At 46.1% G+C, this 27,961-nt stretch overlaps 1 protein-coding gene across 3 annotated transcripts in view; it reads right to left on the reverse strand.

Moving 5' to 3' along the window:
- The window catches only part of VPS8 (VPS8 subunit of CORVET complex), a 258,292-nt gene that overhangs the window by 138,662 nt on the left and 91,669 nt on the right, over positions 1–27,961 (reverse strand). For all 3 annotated transcript variants that reach the window (XM_054038927.1, XM_054038926.1, XM_054038925.1), the window contains exons 23-27: positions 14,565–14,616; positions 14,099–14,141; positions 6,708–6,780; positions 1,636–1,755; positions 609–680 (exon numbers count right to left, since the gene is read on the reverse strand). In XM_054038927.1, coding sequence (XP_053894902.1) covers positions 609–680; positions 1,636–1,755; positions 6,708–6,780; positions 14,099–14,141; positions 14,565–14,616 — 360 coding nt within the window. The remainder of the gene's footprint in view (positions 1–608; positions 681–1,635; positions 1,756–6,707; positions 6,781–14,098; positions 14,142–14,564; positions 14,617–27,961) is intronic.

The following is a 27,961-nucleotide window of genomic DNA, read 5'->3' on the forward strand; positions in this document are numbered from 1 at the left end:
TGAACTACCATTTTTGTTTTATTTGTATGGCTTGCAAATTTTAGAATAAAATCTACATATTGTAAATTGTACACATGATTATATATTTATTCATAATAGCCCCAATTTCTTTATTTTAGATTCCATATGGTACTATTTAAGGAGTCTAATTTATCTGTAACAATGAGATCTTTGGGCAAGAGGCCCTATTATACAGAGTGTTGGGGGAAAGCTAGCTGGGTGCAGGGTTTTGAGAAGGAATAAAATCCCAGGAAACAACATTTTTTGGCCAAAACCCCAAATCTTTGCAGTGATATATAAAACAGTGCTTCTCCTCCAAGGGTCTCAGGTGCAAACACAAAAACTTCACAACACTCATGAGAAGCAGGTACAACAACAGGAACTACACACACTTTATTGATGGGCAAACTGTGCATCAGATGGGTCGAGTGATCTCCTGAAGGTTACACAATAAGGTAGTGACAGAACTGGAAAGGGAACTCATAAGACCTGATAATCAGTTCTCTGTTCTAACCCTAACTCTACAGTACACTTCCTTTTGAAGTGACTTTGTAAATAGTACTGTGTAAATGAAACTCAAAGGGTTAATTTTTTTTATATGCACTAACCTTTAGCAGGATATCCACAATTCTTTGTTGATACTCCACTGCTTGCTTGTCATTCTTAAAGTCTTCAAAAGTCTGCATTAGAGAAGAGAATTTGTTCCGCAATATTCTTTGGCAACTTGGGAAGAAGCTTTTCAATGTTATTCCCATAAACAAAAGCAAGTATGAGCAAAAGGTTTTGTTAAAAGGGTGTCAAAGGTGCTTTCACACTCCTTGTAAGCATGTTACTTTATCACTATCTTTCAGGAGCCAAATGTCCCCTTGTTTTCTTTTGTTGGCCTGCTTAAGTGACTAAGGCACTTGATACTTTGGTGATAGAACAGACAGCCTGATTAGATAAGACAAGTATAGTGGGAAGGGGAAGAAGTGAAGGCAAGAGAAAATATGAATAAAGAAAATGTTAATATTAAAACATTCTCCTGTTGAGGCACAAGCCTGAGTGTTAGTTATTTTTATCCCACCTGCAATTTTAGCAATGGCTTGATAAGAGAATGGTTAGCCCAGTGCACACACCAGAGTCATATTTTAAAGCCAGAAGGGACCATTACGGTCATCTAGTCCAACCTCCTTTACAATACAGGCCAGAGAATGTCACCAAGGATACATCTACTCAGAAATTAAACACCCGCAGCTGGCCTGGGTCAGCTGACTCAGACTCGTTGGGTTCAGGCTGCGGGGCTGTAAGACTGCTGTGTAGAATGTTTGGGCTCGGCCTGGAGCCTGAGCTCTGGGACCCCGGGAGTGGGAAGGGTCCTAGAACCCAGACTCCAGCCCAAGCCCAAACATCTACACAGTAATGTTTAGCCTCACAGCCCCAGTCAGCTGACCCAGCACTGCCCCGGCTGTGCTGCGGGTCTTTTATTCCAGTGTAGATGTACCCCAAATGGTTCCTGCATCAAGCCAATAACCTCTGGTATAGCTAGTGTACGTCTTTTAGAAAGACAACTTGAGATTGTGCAACAATGATAGATGAACAGAAGAGCTAGCTCCCCACCACCACCGTCCTTTGCTGAACTTGAATAGCTCTTACCAGTGCAAGAACGTTAAGGAACTCTCTGGTATCAAAGTGCAGCAGCGTACGAACATACGGGTAGACTTCTTCATCTGCAGATGCTTCAGCTGAGTGGAGACGGATAAGAAATTCAAATACCTGCAACGAATATTTACACAAATGTTGAAAATTTCCCACTATTACTCCCATTTTCTTCAGGTATTCAACCAGTGACAGAGTTCTAAACTCTTCTAAAACACAAAAATACAAGTTAATAGAACCATTTCTACTTGAGTGTCTTAAGTAGCGTAGGATGAATGTACAGTACAGTATTCTGGTATTGAGCTCCATACCATGTGAAAGTTTACCTTGCAGCATAAACTCAACAAGCAAGTAGTATCACTATACATAAAGCAGTTAGGTTTAAAATATCACATGATTTCTTAAAAGCTCTTACAGAACTGACAATTACTTTACTGCGGCTCAGTTGCATAAGCAGAGATCCTCTCTGTATGCTCCCCTACTGATGAATTCAGGCCAGGAGCAAAAATAATTACAGCCAACATTTTCAGACCTGAGTATCTAACTTTAGGCACTTGAACCCATATTTAGACATCTAGATAAGTGGCATGGTGCAGATCCCCACTGAAGTCTATGGGAGCTGAAGGTGCTCAGCACCTCAAAGTTCAGGCCACTTATTCAGGTGCCTCAGAGCACCTATATATCAAATTTTTTTCTGAAACATTTTGAAGTTCAAAGTATCACCACATACAACATAATTTTGCCTAAAATCAATGGTGAACACTGATGTGGGTCCTAGGCCAGCCACAAAGCTACAAGTTACAAGCTGAAACACACAATGAACCTTATAGGAAAAAACAGTTCCACTTACATAGCAATTTACATCTTCAGAGAGATGTACAAACACTAACCTTCACAATCACCTGTCAATAGGTAAGCTGGTATTCTTCCCACTTTATAGATATGAAGTCTGGGTAACAGACAAGTGAAATGACCTGGCCTAGTTCACACAACAAATCTGCAGAAAAACCTGAGACACTTTCAGTCGTGTGCCTCTACACCTGGCCAATGAGCACAGTAAACTCAGCAAACTGCATTTTAATGTTAGAAAATATCTGATTTGGAAATTTCTGTCCTGGATCCCTTCATAGCAGTTGGAGGCAAGTCAGATCTTTAAGTGGACAAAACTATTCACATTTGCAGCAGAATCTTTCAACCAGAACAAATGTCTAATAAAAAAAACATACTCAGACACTGCCAAGGTGTCAGACTGTTGGATATGAAGGAGCCAAAATGGAGAAGTACCTAAGAATCGACTCTCCCGTTCACATCCAACAGCCCAAATACTGGGGAGTTCAAGGCAGTAACAGCCATTCCAAGCAGGGAGGGAGGAACAACAACTATGTACATTTAATTACAACTAGTGGTCTGAGACATGGAGAGTTTACAAAGATACTACTTCCTGCAGTATCCTACCAAAATGTCAGGTTGACTGACATTGGGTGGCCATCTTAAGTCTGAAAGGTTGAGGGGTGAAGAGCAGATAGCTGCTCTATAAATCTCATAAGTTGCCTGAGTTCTTTCTGCCCAAGATACAGCTTGTGGAGGGTGTAGTGACTCCTTGAGGAAGGATCAGTTCCTCTACCTTATTAGTCAGAGATACGAGCCTGGATTCATCTTGCTACCTTCCCCAGTTGATAAAGGAAAATTGGGTATTATGGTTTCTACAGCTTTTGGCTTCACTTGGATTCTCATGGATTGTGTCAGACTCCTTAGGGTGTTTAACATTAGGGTGGAAAGACAGCAGAACTCTTTCTGGGAATGGAGTATTAACTTTCAGGCTCGAGGAAGGGTCAGCCACAGAACTCTCCAGCTGAAATGTACATTTAATAGATCAGTAAAGGGAGCCCAGAGTTCAGAGTACCCTTCTGGTGCATGGACACTGCACCAAGTGGCTCACTGAGGGCTTTGACCTGAGCCTACATGACAGTGTTTGGCCTCCAAGAAGGAAATCTGCAGAGGCACAAGATTCACAAGTGAAGCAGATGTCTGAAGATGATGAGATACTCAGCTGGGGCTCATGCAAGAATGTACTATGAATTGCAGCAACATTTCTCAGGAGATGAGCTTCTAAACCCAAAGAAATCCCACTCTGAAGAAAAGGTTATGCCTTATTTTTCCCCGCTTTTTGTATAAATTTTCTTGTCAATCCAACAGTGGTACAACTTCAGCCAGTGAGTTATACAGTAGAACCTCAGTTTTGAACACCTCAGGAATGGAGGTTGTTCATAACTCTGAACAAAACATTACGGTTGTTCTTTCAAAAGGAACAACGGAACATTGACTTAATACAGTTTTGAAACCTTACTTAGCATAAGAAAAATGCTGCTTTCCCTTTTTTTAGTAGTTTACGTTTAACACAGTACTGTACTGTATTTGCCCTTTTTTTGGGGGGGGGGGGAGGGGTGAGGAGAGGGGTCTTTGCTGTTGCCTGATTGTGTACTTCCGGTTCCAAATGAGGTGTGTGGTTGACTGGTCAGTTCATAATTCTGATGTTCGCAACTCTGAGGTTCTATTGTATATTCAGTAGGTGGACTCTTTCCTAGATTCAAGGTGATGTCCACAACCTTGGCTGAGTAGCCTAGAGTAATGATTGGTGTTTCTCAGATCCCAGGCTGCTAAATGAAGACCCAGATTGGGGTGAAATATCAGACCCTGAAATAGAAAGCCCTCTTGTACTAGAAGTATCCACAATGTATCAAGTTCCAAGAACCACAGTTATTGAGGCCAATCAAGAGCTATCAGAAGAACTCTGGAAAGAGCATGACTAGGGAACACTGACCCTCATTGCTGCTGTTCCTGGAGACTGAGGTACTGGCTGTACTGGACCATGCTACCAGAGGCGTTGCTGCTGTGCTAATATTGATGTTGAGCTAGGACAAGGTATGAGGATTGTGGGGGAAGAGTGCCTGAGTCTGTCATGAATGGTATAGAGAAAAAGTGTTATTTAGCCCTTCATATAACACAAGAACTAGGAGTCACCCAATGAAATTAATAGGCAGAAGGTTTAAAACAAACAAAAGGAAGTATTTCTTCACATTATGCACAGTCAGCCTGTGGAACTCATTGCCAGGGGATGTTGTGAAGGCCAAGAGTATAACTGGATTAAAAAAAGAATTATGTAAATTTACGGAGGATAGTCCATCAATGACTACTAGCCAATACGGTCAGAAACAACCCCATGTTCTGGGTGTTCCTAAGCCTCTGACTGCTAGAAGCTGGGACTGGACAAGTGAAGATCGATCACTCAAAAACATCCAGTTCTGTTCATTCCTTTTCAAACCATTTGGCACCAGCCACTGTCAGAAGACAGGACACTGGTCTAGATGGAACACGGTTCTGACCCAGCAAGATCGTTCTTATGTAGTTTGTTGCCTGCCACAGCAACTGGGGCACACCTGGTTTGCACATCCATTGGGAGTTTGGTCCTGGCATCCTGAAACACTGTCAGTGATCTAGCCTTCCTTAACACACCAGAGCAGTTTGGCTCATTTTTGTAGCAATTCGGCTTGCTCCTACACCTGCTCCATGTTTTCTGCTCTGACAAATAGGTATGACAAGGGAAGCAGCAAGCACAGTCCCTCAGAAAATACAATGTGGTCACATACTCTAGATCCAAAATGATAAAATCTGAAGACAACAAATTGCAAAGTTAGTTACGGAAGTAAAACTGACCAGAAACGCAGAAAACAGTCCCTCTGCCCGGCTCAGCAAAGGTCTGGCCTGCCTCCAAGTGCTATGGAGAGAGGAGTAATGCAGTGTACAAATTGCTGGGTGACAAAGGGGAAACACACTAGACTGGGCAAGGTCTTGAAGATACAGCATCTGGAGGGGATGCTAAAGGTGAAGGGAAAACCAGTGGAGGTACTGAAGGAGAAAGGTGCAGCAGCAGGATCACTAAACAGCAGAGTTTAAAAGGCAAATATGAGCATTGGGGGAACCAGGAAGAGGTAGCTGCAACAGTTAAGGCAAAAGAGGCCTTGGGTATGAGCCAAGATTTTAGCCACAGGGATACCGAGGAAGGGATGCTGAAGGTTGTACTGCCAAGACCTTTAATGTACTCATGTCTGTAGCTGAAACTTTGTCTAAACGGGTGAAAAGCCCATAGAAGTCCTGAGTAGCTAGTGTACACCAGCTAACTTCCCCTGCAGACAATCTTACCGAGCACTAGGAGTGCCTTTGCATTCATTAGCTTAATACATTTTGGAAGTGTACTAAGATAAACTGCCATAAATGCGCAGTAAGAGCCTCCACACGGAAAAAGCATCAGAGGGTCCTATGGCACCTTTAAGACTAACAGAAGTATTGGAGCATAAGCTTTCGTGGGTGAATGCCCACTTCATCAGACGCCTGATGAAGTGGGCGTCTGATGAAGTGGGCATTCACCCACGAAAGCTTATGCTCCAATACTTCTGTTAGTCTTAAAGGTGCCACAGGACCCTCTGATGCTTTTTACAGACTCAGACTAACACGGCTACCCCTCTGATACTCCACACGGAAAGTTAGTGTGCAGTAGTTAGTGTGCTTTAAATCCACACCCTAGTTTACTGTGCACTAAATTCCCCATGTAGATAAGTCCTGAATGACTTCAGTCCCTACTATTGTCAATAAAGTACTATTCAGGAGCACTACAATCACTCCCTACTTCTGAATGCATGGCTACCCATACATTGCACTTCACTTCAAGGGTCCTAAGAGGTCAGCTATAATGAAAGCGCAAAACCTAGAACTTTTCCAACTTTAATTTCCGTAGACTAGACTGAGGACTGCATGTTTTCCCATTTCTCAAGGAAGCAAGAGGAATATTAAGCTTGATGTCAGCCTTTTACAAAGAGCTGTGTGGTAATCCATGGTGGGTTATAAGCTCACAGGGCTGCAGATATCCAAGTTTCAGTAGTTTTCTATCATACACCTACCCAGTAGATAAAAAGTAGGTAAGACGACAAGGTGATCCTTCATCTCTTAACAACAGTCCTGCAATACCTGCTTCATTCCCTATGATGAACAATTCCTTCCAAATTAATACTCACCTGGTTTTTAACCAAGGGTACCAGATCTTCAGGAATATCACCCAATGGATAAGCACGGCCTGCTAAACAGCAACTGTGGTAAAAGGAAAGAAACCAGTTACTACAAAGCACTGACCTAGTACCATCCAATCCTAAACAGATTGTAACAGGGGGGAGGGATAGCTCAGTGGTTTGAGCATTGGCCTGCTAAACCCAGGGTTGTGAGTTCAATCCTTGAGGGGGCCACTTAGGGATCTGGGGCAAAATCAGTACTTAGTCCTGCTAGTGAAGGCAGGGGGCTGGACTCGATGACCTTTCAAGGTCCCTTCCAGTTCTAGGAGATGGGATATCTCCATTAATTTAATTTAACTTAATTTTTTTCCCCCCCGGAGCTGCCTAGTCTTCAGTATGCATTTTTTAAAAATCAGTTCTTCATATCAAAGCACAAAACTAGATAAGCATGTATCCTTAACAACAGTGCTATTACACTGGTTTACAATTTTTGAGAAGTCGTCTGCTTCAGAGATAAAATGTGCTATTTATTATGTATTTTGATGTGCTAAATTCAAATATGACAATTAAAACAACTGATTGGCTACTGCTTCTAAGATATTTTAGTTTTTACTTTTATGTCTATGTATATTGTGTAGAGAGAGTTTTAATCAAATTGTAAACCTAGGTCTTTTCATGTGTTCATGGTTGCTTTACATGATAATATTTCACCTGTTCTGTTTATGTAACACTTTAAAAATCAGCAAAAGGGTTATATAAATAAAATTTATTATGAAACAAAAGGCAAAAAACTATTATGTACATAGTTTAGTCCTATTCAGTGTCTACTCGGCGCTTCTTGGCTTGCCTCTTGAATTCATTAAATGGAGCATCTCTTGTCACTGTCCAGCAATAGTCTGCAAGCACTGATGGGCTCTATTTGCCCTGATAGCGTTTCTCCATTGTTGCAATGTCCTGGTGAAATCGCTCGCCGTGCTCGTCGCTCACAGCTCCGCAGTTCGGTGGAAAAAAATCTAGATGAGAGTGCAAAAAATGTATCTTTAGTGACATGTTGCAACCAAGGCTTTTGTATGCCTTGAGGAGGTTTTCCACCAACAACCTGTAGCTGTCTGCCTTGTTGTTTCTGAGAAAATTTATTGCCACTAACTGGAAGGCTTTCCATGCCGTCTTTTCCTTGCCACACAGTGCACGGTCAAATGCATCATCTCGAAGAAGTTCACGAATCTGAGGACCAACAAAGACACCTTCCTTTATCTTAGCTTCACTTAACCTTGGAAATTTTCCACGGAGGTACTTGAAAGCTGCTTGTGTTTTGTCAGTGGCCTTGACAAAGTTCTTCATCAGACCCAGCTTTATGTGTAAGGGTGGTAACAAAATCTTCCTTGATTCAACAAGTGGCGGATGCTGAACACTTTTCCTCCCAGGCTCCAATGACTGTCGGAGTGGCCAATCTTTCTTGATGTAGTGGGAATCTCTTGCACGACTATTCCATTCACAGAGAAAACAGCAGTACTTTGTGTATCCAGTCTGCAGACCAAGCAAGAGAGCAACAACCTTCAAATCGCCACAAAGCTGCCACTGATGTTGGTCATAGTTTATGCACCTCAAGAGTTGTTTCATGTTGTCATAGGTTTCATTCATATGGACTGCATGACCAACTGGAATTGATGGCAAAACATTGACATTATGCAGTAAAACAGCTTTAAGACTCGTCTTCGATGAATCAATGAACAGTCTCCACTCATCTGGATCGTGAACCATGTTGAGGGCTGCCATCACACCATCGATGTCGTTGCAGGCTACAAGATCACCTTCCATAAAGAAGAATGGGACAAGATCCTTTTGATGGTCACAGAACATGGAAACCCTAACGTCACCTGCCAGGAGATTCTACTGCTGTAGTCTGGAGCCCAACAGCTCTGCCTTACTCTTAGGTAGTTCCAAATCCCTGACAAGGTCATTCAGTTCACCTTGTGTTATGAGGTGTGGTTCAGAGGAGGAGGATGGGAGAAAAGGTGGGTCCTGTGACATTGATGGTGCAGGACCAGAAGTTTCATCCTCTTCCTTGTCTGACTCAAGTGAGAAAGATTCTGGTGCATCAGGAACCGGCAGTCCTTCTCCGTGGGGAACTGGGCGTATAGCTGATGGAATGTTTGGATAATGCACAGTCCACTTTTTCTTCTTTGACACACCTTTCCCAACTGGAGGCACCATGCAGAAGTAACAATTGCTGGTATGATCTGTTGGCTCTCTCCAAATCATCGCACTGCAAAAGGCATAGATTTCCTTTTCCTGTTCAACCACTGGCGAAGATTTGTTGCACAAGTGTTGCAGCATATGTGTGGGGCCCATCTCTTGTCCTGATCTCCAATTTTGCAGCCAAAATAAAGGTGATAGGCTTTCTTAATCATAGTGGTTATACTGCGCTTTTGTGATGCAAAAGTCACTTCACCACAAACATAGCAGAAGTTATCTGCACTGTTCACACAAGTACGAGACATCTCTGCTCACTTTGGCTAAACAGAAATGTGTCTCTTTGCAAAATCAAACACTGACAAATAAGAGCACGACACTGTATGATTTCTAGAGCTGATATAGGGCAATTTGTTCAGCAGAGTGATGTAAGCTTCATTATGATTGCATCATCAATGACTTCTAGGAATAACATGATGCAATTTATATCATGTATGACGCAATACCAGCTTCAGATTGCATCATTCATTGTTTTGCCTAAAAAGCAAGTACAGTCCAAACCCAGTCATAGATTTATTCATAGATCCAGTCAAAGATGTATTTTAGTCATTTCTGGTTTAAATTGAGATCCCTTCCCTTTATAACTCACTTATCCTCCGCCATTCCCAAGTCAAGGGTCGTATATACTGACCAATAGCATATCTTGAAAACTAGAGCCAATCAACAATTTTAAGCATCATTTTCGTTCTCAGTGACCCAGAATTAGTAAAGTTTGACTACATTTATTTCAGAAGCATTTTGGCTGTAGAGCGGTGTTATCAGAAGGGAAAAGAGTCCGTAATTGGTGTTCTTTGAGATGTGTTGCTCATGTCCATTCCACAGTAGGTGTGTGTGCTCGCCATGTGCACCGGTGCCAGAAGTTTTTCCCTTAGCAGTACCCGTAGGGGAGCGCCGCTAGCAACCCCTGAAGTGGTGCCACCATGGCACGGTATAAGGGGCGCTGCACACTCCCCCCCACCCCCCGGTTCCTTCTTGCTGGAAAACTCCAACAGAGGTGAAGGAGGGCGGGATGTGTAATGGACATGAGCAACACATCTCCAAGAACACCGGTTACGGAAAAGGTAACCGTCTTTTCTTCTTCGAGTGATTGCTCATGTGCATTCCACAGTAGGTGATTCCCAAGCTATAACTATTGGAGGTGGGTAGGAGTTCACAGGCACTCGGGACTGACCACTGTCCTGCCAAACCCAGCGTCCTCCCTGGTTTGGGAGATGATTGCATAATGCGAGGTGAACATGTGCGCCAACGACCATGTTGCAGCTCTACAAAAGTCCTGAATAGGGACATGAGCTAGAAAGGTGGCTGACAAGGCTTGCGCCCTTGTTGAGTGTGCTCTCATAATTGGTGGCAAGGGAACTCCGGTCAGGTCGTAACAAGTACGGATACATGAAGCGATCCAGCTGGAGAGCCGCTGAGTGGAGATCGGCCAACCCTTCATTCGTTCAGCCGTGGCAATAAATAGCTGTGTAGACTTCCTGAACAGTTTTGTCTGTTCCAGGTAAAAAGCCAGGACCCGTCTCACATCTAGCATGTGAAGACAGTGCTCCTCACTAGACACATGAGGCTTGGGACAGAGTACCGGAAAGGAAATGTCCTGGCTCAGATGATAGGCTGAGACCACCTTGGGGAGGAACGAAGGGTGTGGGCAGAGCTGGACCTTATCTTTATGAAACACTGTATACGGGGGTTCAGAGGTTAGGGCCTGGAGCGCTGAGCCACTCCAAGCAGACATGATTGCCACAAGAAAGGCTACTTTCCATGAAAGGTTGGACCAAGAGCATGTGGCAAGTGGCTCAAACGGAGGCCCTGTCAGCCTGGCCAGAACCAAGTTCAGGTCCCACTGTGGAACAGGGAGCCTAACACAAGGAAAGAGGTGCTCCAAGTCCTTAAGCAATCGACCAGTCATGGCGTGAGAAAATACTGTGTGGCCTTGCACAGGCGGGTGGAAGGCCGATATGGCTGCCAGATGCACTTTGACAGACAAGGGTGCTAGACCCTGGGCTCTGAGATGAAGGAGGTAATCCAGTATTAGCTGGAGTGGAGCAGCCACTGATGAGACGCTGCTATCGGCGGCCCATCAAGAAAACCTTGACCACTTTGCCAGGTAAGCCTGACGCGTGGAGGGCCTCCTGTTTCCAGGACTCCTCGCTGGATGCCGTCTGAGCAGGTCCTTTCCTCTTGGTCTAACCATTGAGCAATCATGCTGTGAGGTGGAGGGCTGCAACGTTGGGGTGGAGGAGGCAACCTTGGTCATGAGAGAGAAGGGCAGGACGGGTCAGCAACAGCCACGGAGGGGCAATAGACAAGGCGTCAGAGTCCCATACCAGTGTTGTCTGGGCCATGCCAGTGCAATCATGAGGACGCAAGCCTTGTCCGTCTTGATTTTTTCCAGGACCTTGCTGATCAACAGAATTGGGGGAAAGGCATATAGCAGCTGGCCCGACCAGGACAGAAGGAAGGCATCGGAAATCGTGCCCTTGCCCAGGCCCCTTCTGGAGCAAAACCGGAGGCACCCGTGGTTCTGCCTGGTTACGAAGAGGTTTACTTGGGGAGTACCCCACGTTTGGAAGATCATGAGAGTCACCCCCTGGTGCAGCGACCACTCTTGCTGGGAGTAGAAGTCCCGGATCAAGAGTTCTGGATGCCCGGTAAGTGGTGGGCTTCCAAGTAGATATTGTGGGCAATGCAGAAATCCCACAGCCAGAGGGCTTCCTGGCAGAGGGCTGTGGAGTGGGTGCCGCCTTGCCTGTTGATGTAGAACATCGAGGCCGTGTTGTCCGTGAGAATTCTGACCCTGCCTGCAAGGCACACGCAAAAAGCCACACAGGCCAGACAGACTGCTCAAAGCTCCTTGACGTTTATGTGCAGGCCTAGTTCCTGCACAGACCACAAGCCTTGGGTCTGGAGGTCTCCCACATGGGCTCCCCAACCCAAGTCCGACACATCGGACAACAGTTCTATGGTTGGGGAGCAGCTCCTGAACGGGACCCCTCGGAGCACGTTCTCCGGGGTGGTTCACCAAAGGAGGGAGGCTAGTACAGTCTCGGGCACGGTAAGGACTTTGTCCAAACTGTCTCTGGACTGGGAGAACATCGAGGCCAGCCAGAGCTGAAGAGGCCACACTCTGAGTCTGGCATGGCGTGCCACATATATGCATGCTGCCATGTGACCCAGGAGCTGGAGGCAGGCCTGGCAGTTGTCACGGGAAACCTCATGATCATTCTGATGAGATCCCTCAAGGTTTTGAACCTGTCCAGAGGGGGCGAAGCTCTGCCACCGTGCCATGGTGGTACCATTCCAGGGGTCGCTAGGCGCGCTCCCCTATGGGTACTGCTAAGGGAAAAACTTCCGGTACCGGTGCACGTGGCGAGCATGCACACCTACTGTGGAATGGACATGAGCAATCACTCAAAGAAGAATCCAAGTTTTCTGCATAAACATAACCAATTAGTGCTGGACTGTCACACTGGAAACAGGAGGTGGCACTGGGACTTTGAGAGGTGAAACATATGAAAAATCATGTGAGTATATTTTGGGCAGCATTTGGAGCAATACCGAGTCTCCTCTTTTCAGATTCATTAGAATCTTGGATGTGGCGTGCTCAGATTCAAGAAGTGGAGACTGGATATTAACCACTTGTGATGGGGTGTTCATCCCACACAAGGCCCAGAAGTTTAAAATGGCCAGGTGGGCCAATTAACGCCATAGGCTGCACCTGCAGAAGCCACGAAAAAGGGAACTGATTAGAAGCACACTCAGCTGGAGAGGCCTATATAAGCCAGGAAGCCAGAAGAGGTGGCAGGGAAGGAGTCTGAAGTCACTCCCTGGGAGAAAGCTCCCTACACATATCCTATTGTCAAGCAGCCTACAGTTACTCTCTGAGAGAAGGGAGTGTGGCTTGGCAAGCACAGAGAAGGGAGAGAGCCAGAGAGGTAGGCAAGGCTCAAGGGAAAAGCAGCGAAGTGTGGGGTAGGTCAAACCTTGGCTGCCAATAAGAGGGCCCTGAGCCAAGACCTGAAGTAGAGGGCAGGCCCAGGTCCTCTTACTCGCTGCTGATGGAGTGGCACTGGCAGGGCAGTGAGCAGGAAGACTCCCTTAGCCCATTTGTCAAGAGGGACTTTGATATCCAGAAAGGGGAGAACACACATGGTGACCCAGCTGAGGGCTGAGTCATGAAAGAGGTGGCTGTGGATCCTGGAACGAGAGGGGTCTGCAGGACGAGAGGACAACGGAAAGACTTTGCCAGGGTGGTTGTGATGGTGGTTGTGTGCAACACCTGGCAGAGCTAATCCCCAGGACAGCCAGGAGGCAGTGTCACTAGTGGTGAGTGCACCCTGGGACACCACTATTGCCCAATAATCTCAGAACAGCATTGGTCATAGGGGCATAGAGTTTAGACCAGAAGGGACCACCAGATCATATAATCTGATCTCCTGTATATCACAGACCACCACCACCACTACCCAGCACCTGTACCAATAACTGAAATTAGACTGAACTATTACAGCTCACAAGACACTAGACTATTATTATTTGACCCTAAGTGCATGACTTTACACTTGTACTATTGAACTGAATTTCATCTCATTTAAGTTACTTCAATCTTCAACGTCACACACATCCTCCTGTTCAATATTCCAATCCTCCCCTGTATTAATGATGCCTCCCAACTTTGTATCATCATAGGATGGTCAATAGAGGAAACAATTTATTACAACAAGCAAAACCACCTACAGAATCCACAAAGGTTGCCAACATGAAAGATTAAAAATTGATTTCTGGGCTATGAAGCCCTGGAGTAGGGGAACGCTCTGCAGTTGGCATGGAAGGGGGCATTATCACCATTATGAAGTCACAAACAGTATGCCGAAGCCCGAGTCAGGAGCACCCAAGTTCTAATCCCACCTGTGCTACTTGGTGTGTGGTCATGGGTCACTTCATTTCTCTGCTTCTGTTAAATGCTTTGTAAAATGTAGATATTACTACTTTTCACAAATTTTATCATAATATATTCTGACCTCCTTCATGACACAGAATTCCACCTACCATGCATCACAGGGTTATTGGGAGCATTAGTGTCTGTACAGCAATTTTAACATGTAAATGCATTCTAAGTGCTATCTATAAACATTCTGGAAGTATCTTACCTTATGTACACAAGGAGCTTGTTTCCCATAACCACATTCTCATCTAAGAACACAGAAAAAGTTTGTCACTTTTTATCCAAATAACTAGACAACAGAATAAGGATCTAATTTTTATTTACTGAAAGGAAAATCTCATTTACTTGAGCATTTATTGTTATTCATGACAAAAGTGGTGTCAGTACAGTCTTATGGAATTTTTCCATTCTCCATAACTTTACATATTTGCAGCATGTTAGTGTGAGAAAAGATAGTAGCTTGAAAACTATCTGAAGACAGTTTAAAGAAGAAAGTACTTAAGACTTATTTATAGGCTGTGCAAAGTCTGGAGTCCTAAACAGTAACACCATCTCGTCCCCACCTCCCTAAATTAGAAGTGCTCATAGACCAGTTAAACTTATGATCAAATATACTAGATATATCAAAACAGTATCAAAGCTGTAAAATCTTAAAGGCAAGTATTCTGTACCTGTGAGAGACTTCCCAGCATTAAGTGGAGGAGCAATGACTTTGAACAATTTCTGCAACAGTGAAAAAAAAGAGAAGTTTCAATATTGTTTATAATTGTTATACATCACATAATTTAAGTGCCAACAAGTCGGTCAGCAATATGCAAACAAGTCGAGTCAGTCCCTGCCCCCAAAGAGCTTAGAGCCTAAAAGGAACACAAAGCTAAAGAGAGTGTCACAGAATATGAAATAGTCCATGACAAGACAAACGCAATGCCTGGTTTTATAACCTATATTGTTTAAGAAGGTACCTCCCCGAGAAAGGACAAGCTCACCAAGTTTTACAACAAAAGAAGGCACAGAAAGAAAGGACTGTGCAAAGGTTCCCTAAATGTACTTGTGCTAGGGAAGCATTTGTCCATCTGCTGATCCTGCGATGATCTACAAGAGAGCAGCCTTTGTCAAATAAACTTTCCTAGATCTGTTAGATCAAAGCTTCCCTCTAGTGGTGCTTAGTTGCTTCCCAGGAATCTAGAGTGCACATTAAAAAAAAGAGACTAGCTGGCAAGCTCTAACATGCAATGAGCTCGGGGAGCCACAGAGACAAGATAAGCAATAGTACCAGGGAGCACTGCTATCAGCCCAGCTCCCCCAGCCTCTGATTCCTGCCTCCATGGCTCCCCAGCTCTGTTGCCTAACCCTCCCCAACAGCCCATACCACCACAAGCTTCCTAACCATCTACTAGGTTCCCTCGGGTGAACCTCAAACCCAAGGACCTAGTGAGCTATGTTAGATACAGGCTCTCTCTGGAGAGCACAGCAGGTTCAGCCACCAGAATTGTTTTCCCTAGGACAGCAACAGGCTCCACCTTCCCAGCAAACATTTTCTGCAAGTCTCCCCAAGAACCTATCCACTTCCTCACCCATTATCAGGATAGAGGGAAGAAAACTCCTTTCCTTGGGAAGTGGTGTTTGTAGTTCCACTAGTGAGGGACTTACTTTGGCTGACAAATCAGCTGTGTTTTGCCAGAAAGGAGCCTTAAGTTTATCAGACAGACTCCCCAGGGGAGCATAAACTGAGCTGTGGGTATGAAGATGGGCAGCGGAGGCAGAGTGAGCAGTCAGGACAGAAAGTCAAGTGCTATGCTTCAGCATTTCACTGTCTAGGATGTAAGTTGCATTTGTTATACAAAATAGCCATTACCCAACAGTTTAGACAGAAACCATGAATAATACTCAAATTAAGTTGAGATTTTCAAAGCAGTGCAGGGAATTTAGCCATCCCTGCTTTCCACTAAATTAATGGCTAAATCCCTGCACTGCTTTGAAAATCTGAACCACTGTTAGTATTAAACCATGCTCTGCCTGAGGAGTTATCTATAGCTACATGGATCTAATCCAGGCCTGCACAACATGCAGCCCGGGCTCACTGTGCAGCCCATGGGCAAGTGGCGGGATGGGGCTGCCGGGTTCGCCCAGGGCCGATGCAACCGTCCGGGATTTTTCCTCCCTCCCCTCCCTTCCCCTCACGCAGAGTATGGCACGGCTGATTGGGCGCCTGGGCCTGATTTAGCTGCTCCCATTGGCCTCCAGCAGACAGAGTCCCTCCTCCGCTCCCCCTGCCTCAGTGTCACCTCGCAGCACTCTGCCGGGGAGGGGTTGTGTGCTCGGCAGCTTGTCTGGTTGGCTCCACGTGGAGCCAGCGCCAGGAGCGGCGTGGTGGGAAGTAGAGTCCTGGGGGGCAGTCAGGGAGCAGGAGGAGGGTTAGATGGGTCGGGAGTTCTGGAGGGGGGCTGTTAGGGGGCAAGGATGTGGAGGGGGATCGGAGCAGTCGGGGACAGGGAGCAGAGCTGGTAAGTGCCAAGCGAGGAGAGGGGCACTCGGCCTGGGCTCGAGCCGCAGCTCTGGAGGGGTGGGGGGAGAAATGGGCCAACCCCCCCCACCCCCAAACCTCCCCTTTGGTTGGGGGCGGGGGGCTACTGTGCTGGTTGCTCCCAGGGCAGCCTCCGTAGTGATATTGGGGGGTGGGGTGGGGGTTGAACTGTCTGTGGGCAGCCAGGAAATCCCCAGGAGAGGTAGGGTGGGTGGGTGTGTTTTGCACCTGCCCTGCCCCAACTGCTGCCCCCTTCCCTGGTCCAGGGACCTGCCCCCTCCCTCGGCCCCTATCACACTGTCCCCCCTCGGGGCTCCCTGCAGCCCTTATGTTTGTGTGTTGGACAGTCACATCTAATCCCTTCACACTGCCCCCCTTTCCCCTCCCCAGCTTAGTTCATAGCCCCAGAAAATCCCGTCAAACTGTCCCCCTTTTCCCCTCCCCTTATTTCATGGTGGGATGATGAACCGGGCGGCGCTAGGGTGTGTGTGTGTTGTGTTTCAGGGGGGTTGGGAGGGGGTGTGGTTCGGCCCTCAGCTGTTTTCTTTGGAGTAATATGACCCTTGCCACTTTACGAGTTGTGCAGGCCTGATCTGATCCTTAGGCTGTTACAAACAAGCCAGTTAGCTAAACAGATACAAAGGACACTTTAGACTGCATGTTTACATTTCAAAGTGTCATTCTTAAAAATGGTTCTCTCCTAAACCACTAGTTTTCAACCTTGTTTCATTTGCTAACTCCTAAAAATTTTTGAATGGAGGTGCAGACCCCTTTGGAAATCTCAGTCTGTGGACCCCCAGAGATCCGCTGACCACATGTTGAAAATCACTACCCTAAACTACTGAAGATTCACTTGCAATGTCTCAGAAAATTAACTGTGTAAATGTTGTAAATTGGATAAAAATCTTTTTATGTATGAAAAATCTAAAGTCTCACTGTACTTGCACATTTCCACACAGCTATGTAGTCACTAGTGCTGCCTTCATAATAAGTACTTTTACATTTACAGAATTCTCTCTCAAGAGCATTTGCCATCAGGACTGTATTCAAGAGGTAAACATGGCGGTTACTGGCCTGTAACTGGAGATGTGTGGTCCCTATCTGTACTTCACATGTGGTACGCATAAGCTCCCCGTGCCAGAGACCGGAATATCTTGCAAGTAGTATCTGTTGGGCCACACCCTCATTCTAGATCTTTCTCCTCCTGCTCAGCACCGAGCGATAAGAGAAGATGCGGACTGACCACCTCTCCAATGTCTTCTCTACCACAAACACAGTCATGGTCCGAAGCAGAGGGGAAGGCAGGCAGGCAGGTAGTGGAATAGAAACAGGGACCACACATTTCGAAGAGCCTCCAGTTACAGGTAAGTAACATCTACTACTTCTTTAAGTGCTGATCCTTATGTGTATTTCACAGGTGGGTGACTGGCAAGCAGCAGCCAACTTGGAAGTGGGAGCTAAGAACCATGTTTCTTTCTCCAAGGAGGGAATTACTGATCCCAGCCTAACCATGAATTTGTGAATAAAAATATTTTGCTGACGTAGGTCGAGAATGGGACTCTTCCCTTTTTTCTTGGCAACCATGATTTAATATTGGGAGTCAAACCTCTCCCTTGTATGCTGAGGTGGCATTCACTCTATAGCTCCTTGCTTGAGAAGAGAGTCCCACCTCCTGGATTGGAGATCAGAGGATCTCCTTGTGACAGTAGCCCCCTGAACATAAGCCAGGAAAGGGTTTTTGGAGGATCTGGGAAACAAAACTCAACGGTGTTGCCAAAGTGGATGACATCTAGTACCCACCTGTCTGTTATAGCTCCCCAATTGTGGGCAAAATAGGATAGCGGACTTTGGAAACAAGTGGGGATGGCATCATTGTAAGATCACAATTTAAGTTCCCTCTAAGCCGCGCGGCCACCCAGCAGGCTATCAAGTGCCGTGCACTTCAGGTGTCCCTCCCCCCACTGCCATGCTGCTCCTGGCCATCTCCTGCTTGCTGTGCAGAGCAGGAGAAGCTGGGGGGTGGAGGGTGGTGCACTGTCAGGGTGTCCCCCTCCCCCCACCCTGTACCTGATTCTCCACAGAGCGGGGGGAGGGGGGATTTGACAGGGCTCAGGACGGAGGGAGCTTGTTGGCAGCTGTTGCTGTGTCTGAACAAGCAGGCTTCAGACTGTTGAGTGCTAATCTACTTAAAAAGGCAGCGCGTGTCTGTCTCTCACACGCACACAGTCTTTCACTCTCACCTCCCCAACACATATTTGTATTATTATTGTTGTTACTTGATACTTCTTTCAAAGTGTGTGTTAGTTTTTTGACTGGGCTATGCATTTCATAATTTTTCTCTCTCTTACGCTTAAATTTAATTCTTTGAGTACTGAGTTCTAAAATGCCTAGCCTGACCTGGCTGGAGTAATTATCCCTATGGTAACTTTACAAAAAAAATATATTATATATATATAAAAAAATGTCTAGTTTTTTTGTTTCTACTGGTGGTGCACATAACAAAATTCATTCCACACTTGGATGGAAAAAATTAGAGGGAACACTGGTCACACCTCTCAAGCATCCTATTAAAAGTAACCTTTAGCGAGTAGATGAGGTTGGGTGGCTGTTAAGGTAGATGGAGCTGTATTACTTGGCTTCTGCACTCTGATGCTTGTATGGTGGTTTGTATGGTCGTTGGTGGTAGAGAGGCTGTGGAAGAGGTCTTCACTTTATACACCTGTTTATGATGCTTCCTCTTTGGGGCAAGGGTATAAAGATCCAGGGAGTGGAGGGTTCCCCTGAAGTCTTTTAGCGAGTGCAAAGACTCACCTGTTTTCTCATTGAAGAAATTGGTTTAATTGAAGGGCAAGTTCTTAATGGTATTCTGAACCTCTCTGGAGAACCCCAAAGATTGAAGCCACTACTCTCACTATGGTGGTCACCTTGATGTGGTATTGGCTGCATTCACTGAAGCTTGCTATCATGAGTCTACCTTCCTTAACAAGGGTTTAAAATTGGGCCTTGTCCACTTGGGGGAGTTTGCCTTTGAACTCCAGAAACTTCAAGTAGTTCATAAAGTCATATTTCGCTAACAGAGCCTGGTAGTTAGAGATTCTGAACTAGAGGCTGGTGGACATAAATACCTTCCTCCCCAAAAGGTCCAGGTGTCTCGCTCCCATGTCCGCAGAGGTGGTTTTAGGGTGTTGCCTGGATCTTTCCGTGGCTGCTTGTACTACTGGGGAGTTGGGGGCAGGATGGGTAAACAAGAATTCTGCCCTTTTTGCAGGCACAAAGAACTTTTTCTCAGCCCTTCCAGGGGTAGCAGTACACATTGCCAGCATTTGCCATACCACCATAGTGAAGAGGCCATTACAGAACCACTGGGATAGCTATCCAACTGGGACCCATTGGCTTCAGGATATCCAAGAGCTCGTGCTGCATATCTTGAACTTCTAATGGGATCTGAAGTTCTGCCACCATCCTCTGCAACTATTCTTGACATTGCCTATAGTCTGCAGGGATGGTGAAAATGGGGCAACGGCCTCATTGGGTTAAGGAGCAGATAAGCCTGTCATTACCAGCTTGACGTCGTCTTCTTCCAAGTACCCTTGCAGAGCAGGATGCTGTTGCCTAAGAGAAGAGGGATGATGTGACTGTCTAGCAGAGCACACAGATCCAGGGTGTCATGCATAATGATCCCATGGACTCCAAAAGGGCCAGTTTGAGGAGTTGAAGACCGGTTTGGGGGCCCCAAAGCATTGGTACCAGCAATCCCTTTGAGGGTAATCTTGCTTGTGCAGAGGATAGGTCCAGATAACTCTCAAAGCCCTGTTCGAGCTAACCTGTCTGGGAAGTGATGATTCATCCTGGACATCGGATACTGAAAGCCAGATCAGTCTCCACCACTGGTACAGTCAGTAGTGGTAGAAGGAAGCTCCAGCTCAGGGATGGATTATGGGAATACCTCCTTTTTAGGGTTGTATAATTTTATGGGATTAAGATATCCCTCAGAAGAACCAGGCCCAAAAGTAGAGGTGTTCCAGGGTAGTAAATGTCTCTCTCTGTACTGGAGTATGAGGGTCCAGGTTACCAGTTCTGCTGGATCTGGTGCTGCGACAGACTTCGGGGTTGGCGGATCCTTACAGGACCAAACCAGTACCATTGGCAAAAGAGTCCATTCAGGAGCACTTGGTCAATACTGGAGAATGTCAGTTCTTTGGCTTGCTAGAGGTCACAGTCAGCACCAGTATCAATACCAGGCCTGGCTCTGTTGGACCATCTTCCTGGATGCTTTCCCTTTGAGGTTAAGAGGCTTAGGCAGATCTAAGTCCTGGGGACTTGCACATGAAGACTCCTTCCAACTTGGAAGGAGTCAGAGACCTCTTCGCCTGAAAGCAGACAGAGGGAGAAATCTATTTGTGTGTCTGAGAGAATGCCCCTTACTCTCATGAAAAGCCCGAGGCAACAGGTCTTTAGATTTATCTGATCTAGCCTCTGCTCCACAGCTCGTGCTCAGAAGCATGCTGCTTGAGGACTGTGGCCGATGTGCAGGAGGGTCTCTCCAGCCTGGATCTGACTGGAGCCTCAAGGCTTTCTTTATGAGGAACTTCCTCAGTCAGCACTCCCTTCCCTCTGGTGTCCTAGGTGGGAAGGAATGACAGATACTGCACTTGACAGAAATAAGCACCTACCCAAGGCAGTGCTGGTGGTCCTCATTGACCATGGAGGAACAAGGATAGGAGATGCAGTTTTTAAGCCCTGGGTTTCTGGGCACAGCTCTGGCCAAAAGGGAGAAGGAATGTGTCCCAGGGTGGGAAAAACTAAGCTACATTAACTATAAGAATACTATCAAATGCTAACAGACTATACACTGTTATCTTCACAAAGACTAAGACAATGCAAGAATAGCTCTGGACACAGAGGATTCTGACTCAGGCCATGAGGCTGTAAGAAGCAATTGAAGAGGATCAATCCACACATCCCCTTATGACCTTGGTGCTGAGAACAAGAAGATCCAGGGTCCAGGCCAATGGACACAAGTTGAAAGATTTTCCAGTCTAAGGCCTGGTCTACAGTGGGGGACAGGGAAATCAATCTAAGTTACGCAACTTCAGCTACATAAATAACGTAGCTGAAGTCAACATACTTAGATTGACTTACTGTGGTGTCTTCACCACAGTGAGTCGACTGCTGCCACTCTCCCGTCAACTCCACCTGTGCCTCTCGCTGAGCTGGAGTACAGAAGTAGATTTATTGGAGAGCTCTCAGGGGTCGATTATCGTTCGGGGGTCAGTTTATCGCGTCTCACCTACACATGATAAAATCGATCCCTGCTGGATCGATCGCGGCGGGTAGTGTAGACATATCCTTTAGATACATAGCCACAATGAAATACACATAGGGAGCAGCACCTGAAGAAGAGTGGAATCCACCATGCAGCAGAGTCAAGAAGACTCATGGATTTCTACATAAAAGTGCAGTCTTGTTGGTTGTTATAACCTTAATACATATTCTTCACAACTCAGGAGATAGATGTAGGTTTCATTTTTAGAAGGTACACACTATACATTTTTAAAGTGATTTATTTTGAAAAAAACTTTTCAGATTAGTTTTACAGCTATATCAGAAAATGAATGATTGTTTAGTTATTTCATTTACCAAAGTTAATTGAAGCAGATATTTATGAAATCATTGGGAGGTGAACTATCTCCAATTCAACAGGTTAATCATTAATATTTGGAGGATTTTCTTGCCATGCTGTATTAAGAGGAGATCACCACCAGACAGACATATAAATTGTTTTATTTAACTAATACAACAACATTATGTATTCTGGATTTTTTTCTTCAAGAGCAAACATATAATATTTTAACAAAACAAGCATATGAATTTTTGAATTTAATTAAACATTAAAGTTTTTTAAAATCAGGTTTATTTTTGTTAAAATTGTTTTTAACTAAAATAGTTACATGAAATAGTTTTTTTAAAAAAACAAAGATTAAGTTGACTATGTCAGCCAGGTCAACATGAGAAACTTAAAATATTGGCTTCTGCAGCTAACTCAGTCGTCTTCACCTTCATTTTCCTGTTTGTTCATAATCTGGAAAAGAAAAACAAACTTTCCTGCTTTTTCAGGTCCCAAACAATTTCTTAATTTGGAATGAATTAGTCCAAAGGAAGAAAAAGAAAGTTATTCACCTTGCAGTAACTGAGGTTCTTCGAGATGTGTGTCCCTATGAGTGCTCCACTCTAGGTAACAGTGCGTCCCGGCGCTGTTGATCAGAGATTTTCGGTAGCAGTGCCTGGTTGGGACGCATGCGCTCAGCTGCTGTCTCGCCGTCTCATTAGAATCTGCCTAAGCACGTGCCCCCCTCAGTTCCTTCTCTACTGTGGAGAAATCATACTAGTACTCCAAAGTAGAGGGGAGGAGGGCAGGGAGTGGAGCACCCACAGGGACACAAATCTCGAAGAACCTCAGTTACTGCAAGGTGAGTAACTTTCTCTTCTTCGAGTGCTGTCCCTGTGGGTGCTCCATTCTAGGTGAATGCGGAGCAGTACCCACTATAGTTGGTGGGACTTTGGAGCTGCAGCAGTGAGTACTGTAGAGAGTACTGTATGACCTACTATGGTGTCTGCCATGGTATCCTGCGTGATAGCATAGCGTTTGGCAAACGTGTGTTCAAATGACCATGTAGCTGCTTTACAGGAATGGGTACGTTATGCAGGAAGGCAACGGATTTCAACATGGCTCGAGTGGAATGAGTTCTAATGCTTTCAGGTGGTTGAATATTTTGGATGCGGTAACAGGATCTGATGCAGTCAGAGAGCCACATGGACAGGTGTTGCCTAGAGAAGCTGTACCTTTCGATCTTTCAGTACTGGAGACAAAGAGTCACGGGGACTTATGACATGTTTTAGTCCGGTCTAAATAAAAGGCAATTGTTCGCCTGATGTTGAGAGCATGCAGAGTTGCCTCGTGCAGAGTCTTGTGAGGTTTGGGATAGAAAGTAGGTAAGTATATCGGTTGGTTAAGGTGGATGGTGGACACCCCTTAGGGAGAAACTTAGGATGTGGTCTCATAGTGACTGTCTTTGCAGAAGATTGTGTAGGGAGGATAGGCCATGAGGGCGCTTATTTCTCCTACTCTCCTTGCTGATGTTATTGCAACTAAAAAAAGCTACCTTCATGGACGTATGAAGAAGAGAAGAGGTAGCCAAGGGCTCAAATGGAGGTTTTATGATACCACAAAGAACGAGGTTAAGATTCCATGTAGCTGCCGCTGGATAAATTTCCAGGTAGGGATTTTGTAGGCCCGTGAGAAATAGTTTTATGGTGGGGTGGGTAAAGAGTGAGTAGCCTTCTAACAAGTCATGGAAGGTGGTAAGTGCCGCCAGGTGTACTTTGATGGAGCCGAGCAAGAGTCCATCCTGTTTCAATTTTAGAAGGTAGTCTAGGATGCTAGGGAGGGTTACCACATGGGGTGTTAAGTGATTATGTGAGCACCAGAGGGAGAAACATTTCCACTTCTGCAGGTAAGTTTTACAAGTGGAGTCTTTTCTACTGTGCAGGACGACGTATCAAACTTGCTTGGAACAAGCTAGTTCGTGGGTTTGGAACCATGAAGGAACCAGGCTGTCAGGTGGAGTTTCTGGAGCTGAGGGTGAAGAACCCATCTGTTGTCCTGGGAAAGCAGATCTGATCTGCTGGGGAGAGTCCATGGATGACAGGAGGACATGCGGAGTAGGTATGGATACCACGACTGTCTCGGCCAAGCTGGGGCAATAAATATGACCCGGGCCTTGTTGTCTCTGATCTTGCGAATAACCTGTGCAGCAGAGGGATTGGTGGGAAGGCGTACAGGAGAGAATTGTTCCAGGGGATGAGGAATGCATCTCCTAGGGATGCAGTCCTGAGTCCCGCTCTGGAACAACATAGATGACATTTGCGATTCTGGGTTGTGGCAAAGAGGTCTATTGACGGGGTGCCCCAGAGGGAGAAGAGCTGTTGAAGTATTGCGGGGTGCAGTTCCCATCCGTGTTCTGTCGAGAAGTGCCTGCTGAGTGCATCAGCAGTAGTGTTGTGGCAGCCAGGTAGGTATGAAGCAATGATTTGTATGTGATGTATGCACCAATTCCATAGCCAGATGGCTTCCATGCATAGGGAATGTGATCGGGTAAGGGAAAAGCATGATCCCATGTCTGTGGAGGTGAGCCACGACAATGGCTAGAGTCTTGGAAAAAGCTCTCAGTGCTGTGGAGAGTCCGAAAGGAAGAACTCTGTATTGAAAATGGTCGTGTCTGATAGTGAATCATAGGAAGCGTCTGTGGGCTGGATGAACTGATACAGGAACTCCTCACTCAAAGTCGTCCCAGTTAACATTGTTTTGATGTTAAGTTGCTGCTCAATTAGAGAACATGCTCGTTTAAAGTTGTGAAATGCTCCCTTCTAACGTCGCTTGGCAGCCGCCTGTTTTGTCCACTGCTTGCAGGAAGAGCAGCCCGTTGCAGCTAGCTGGTGGGTGGTTGGAACCAGGGCGGACCAGCAGCCCCCCTATCAGCTCCCCATTCCCCCCTAAGTTCCCTGTGCAGCAGCTGCCTTGTGCTGCTCCTGCTCTGTCCCTTGGAGCTGCTCCCAGAGACTCCTGCTTGCTGTATGGGGGGAGGCCAAAAGGGGGAAAAAAAAGGGGTTAATGTCAGGGTGTCTCGCCTTCCCCCGTGCTCCTACACCCTGCTTACCCCATCTTCCATAGAGCGGGGGGGGGAGAGACGGGACACACAACGGGGCGAGGGAGCTTCTAGGCAGTAGCTGCTGTCTCAGGTCTCAGCAAGCTGATTTAATTAACAAGGCAGTATACTTAAGCCTGGGGTCAGCTACTTAAAGGGGAAATGTGCATTTTTTCCTCACACACAGGGTGTGTGTCTGTCTGCCCTCCCTCCTTTCCTGCTGCCTTGTAGAGTGTTGTGAGAGTTAACCCTTGAGGACTCAATCAATTGCTAGTTCATTTAGCAGTAAGGCATTCCCTGGGAAATATCCCACCCTCTGACTCCTCCACCTCAACCAAGCTTCACAATCATCATCACTGTGTACCAGTATTAAATTGCTTGTTTAAAACAGAGAGAGAGAGAGAGAGAGTTTGTGTGTAAGTGTAAAATATAGTCCTGTCTGGTGAAAAAATTTCCCTGGAACCTAACCCCATCATTTACATTAATTCTTATGGGGAAATTGGATTCGCTTAACATCGTTTTGCGTAAAGTTCCATTTTTCAGGAACATAACTAGAACGTTAAGTGAGGAGTTCCTGTACATGAAAATAAGCATCCTGTAGGTCGAGGGCTGTGAACCAGTCCCCTTGATCCAGTGCAGGTATTATTGTGCCCAGTGTGACCATCTTGAATCTTTATATCCTCACGAATTTGTTCAGTCGGCGTAGGGCTAGTATAGGCCTCCATCCCCCGGTCTTTTTCTGGGTCAGAAAGTAATGGGAATAGAAACCTTTCCCTCAATGTTGTGTTGGCACAGGTTCCACTGCACCTAGTTGTAGAAGGTGAGCCACTTCTGCGTGAAGTAAGTGCTCCTGAGAAGGGTCCCTGAAGAAGGATGGGGAAGGGTAGGAGGGTAGGATATAAAAGGGATGGAGTAACTGGACTGAACTATTTCGAGGACCTAACGGTCCTGCGTAATCTGCTGCCACGCATGTTGGAAACCCTGGAAGCGGTGGCCAAATGGGCAAGTAGGTGGTGGAATCAAGGGGTGGTCGTGCAGACCCTCGACCAATGCTTCAAAATTGTTGTTTATTTCCTGATGGGTGGGAGATAGTGCAGACAAAATTAAGCACAAGCAACTTAGGAGTTCTGGCGCGATTCTTGGTTATATCATATCGTCTGGGTTGAGGCCGGTAATACTGTTGTGTGCGTGGTCTTTGATAAGGTTGGTATCGTCGTCTCCTGGGAAGGGATGGGTGAATGCCCAGGATACACAGTGTCGCTCTAGAATCTTTCATGGTGTGAAGGACTTCATTGGTTTTTGTGGAAAAGAGCTTATCTTTATCAAAGGAGAGGTCCTCCACTTTGGTCTGCCGGTCTTTAGGGATGCCGGATGCAGAGAGCCATGAAGATCTGCACATAACCACAGCAGTTGCAGTAGTATGGGCTGCTGTGTCTAGAGATGCTTGTAGGGCCATTCTTGAAATCAATTGGCCCTCAACAAGGACTGACTTGAAGTCTGCTCTCCTATCCTCTGGAATAAGGGAGGCAAATTCAAAAAGTTTATTGTAATTATCGAAGTCGTAGCTTTCAAGGAGGGCAGAATAGTTTGCAATTCTGAACTGTAGAGTGGAGGACGTATAAACCTTGAGACCCAAGACATCAAGGCATTTAAGGTCCTTGTCTTGTGGGTCAATAGTGTGGCTGTTTCGTCCTTTGTGCAACTGCATCCATAACAAGAGAGTTCGGTTGTGGATGAGTAAATTAAAAGTCAGTATCCTTAGTAGGACCATAGTATTTATGTTCAGCCTTTTTGGAAGTTGGTAAGAGAGAGGCTGGAGTCTGCCAGAGTGTGTCAGCTGGTTCCAGGAGTGCATCATTTATGGGGAGCACAATCCTTGAGGACGCAGAGGGTTGGAGGATTTTGAGGAGTCTGTGTTGTGTCTCCTGAAACTCTTCTAAGGGGATATCTTGGCTGAGTGCCACCCTCTTGAAAAGTTTTTGAAATTGTTTACAATCGTCCACGTTCTGTGGAGATGGAGGGAAGAGAGCTCTGTCTGGAGCGGATGGAGAGTTAGGGGTCGGTGAGTCAGGATATGGTCCATAGCTCACGTTCTTGGGAGGAAGGGGGAAATTCAGGTGCTCTAGAAGTAGACAGAGCTGGAGATAAAGGTGCAGAAGGAGGTAGAGGTTTGGTGGAAGGGGCTTGAGGGTGAGTGGCAGAAGGATGTGGCCCAGGGTACCACTGAGGCCAAGGCATAGGGTAGGAGAACTTAGGTGCCGCCCCTGGGGACAGGGGGGTGAAGTAGGGAAATTGAGACTGGTGGTTGTGAGCTGTGACCTGAGGTGGAAAAGGTTCCAGTGGAGGAGGAGAGGCAGGTGGGGAGAATTCCGCCTGCTGATGCATATCAGGTTCGCTGTCAGTAAAGGTAGCCAGGTCAAGTGGGGAGAGTGGCTGTTCAAAATGTGAGCCTTGTGTATCCAGGAGTGGGGAATTAGGCTCAGGTGCCACTGAGAGGTCACATTAACTGAGAAACTGTTGCTCCTGCTCCCTGGACTGTACTGAGCATGATCTGTGCTCAGGCAAATTACCAAGTCTGAGTTTTTCCGGTGCCGCGGATCGCTTGGAGGTGCCCTGCAGGGGGTCCGCTGCCTGTACTGGAGCAGCAGGCAAGCTCGGTGCTGATGTTCTTTTCGGCACCGGAGCAGAGCGTGCTGTCAGCACTGTGTCTGTTTTTGGTGCTGAGTGGACTGGTGCCGAGGAGACCTTCCCGGTACGGGAGATTGGGTCCCTGCCTCTATGCTCCGCGGGAGCTGCGGCTCAGGCGTTGTGACAGCCTGAGGCACCTGCCTTCTGTGCT

Source organism: Malaclemys terrapin, chromosome 9, assembly GCF_027887155.1.
Source record: "Malaclemys terrapin pileata isolate rMalTer1 chromosome 9, rMalTer1.hap1, whole genome shotgun sequence".
NCBI classification, from domain to species: Eukaryota; Metazoa; Chordata; order Testudines; family Emydidae; genus Malaclemys; species Malaclemys terrapin.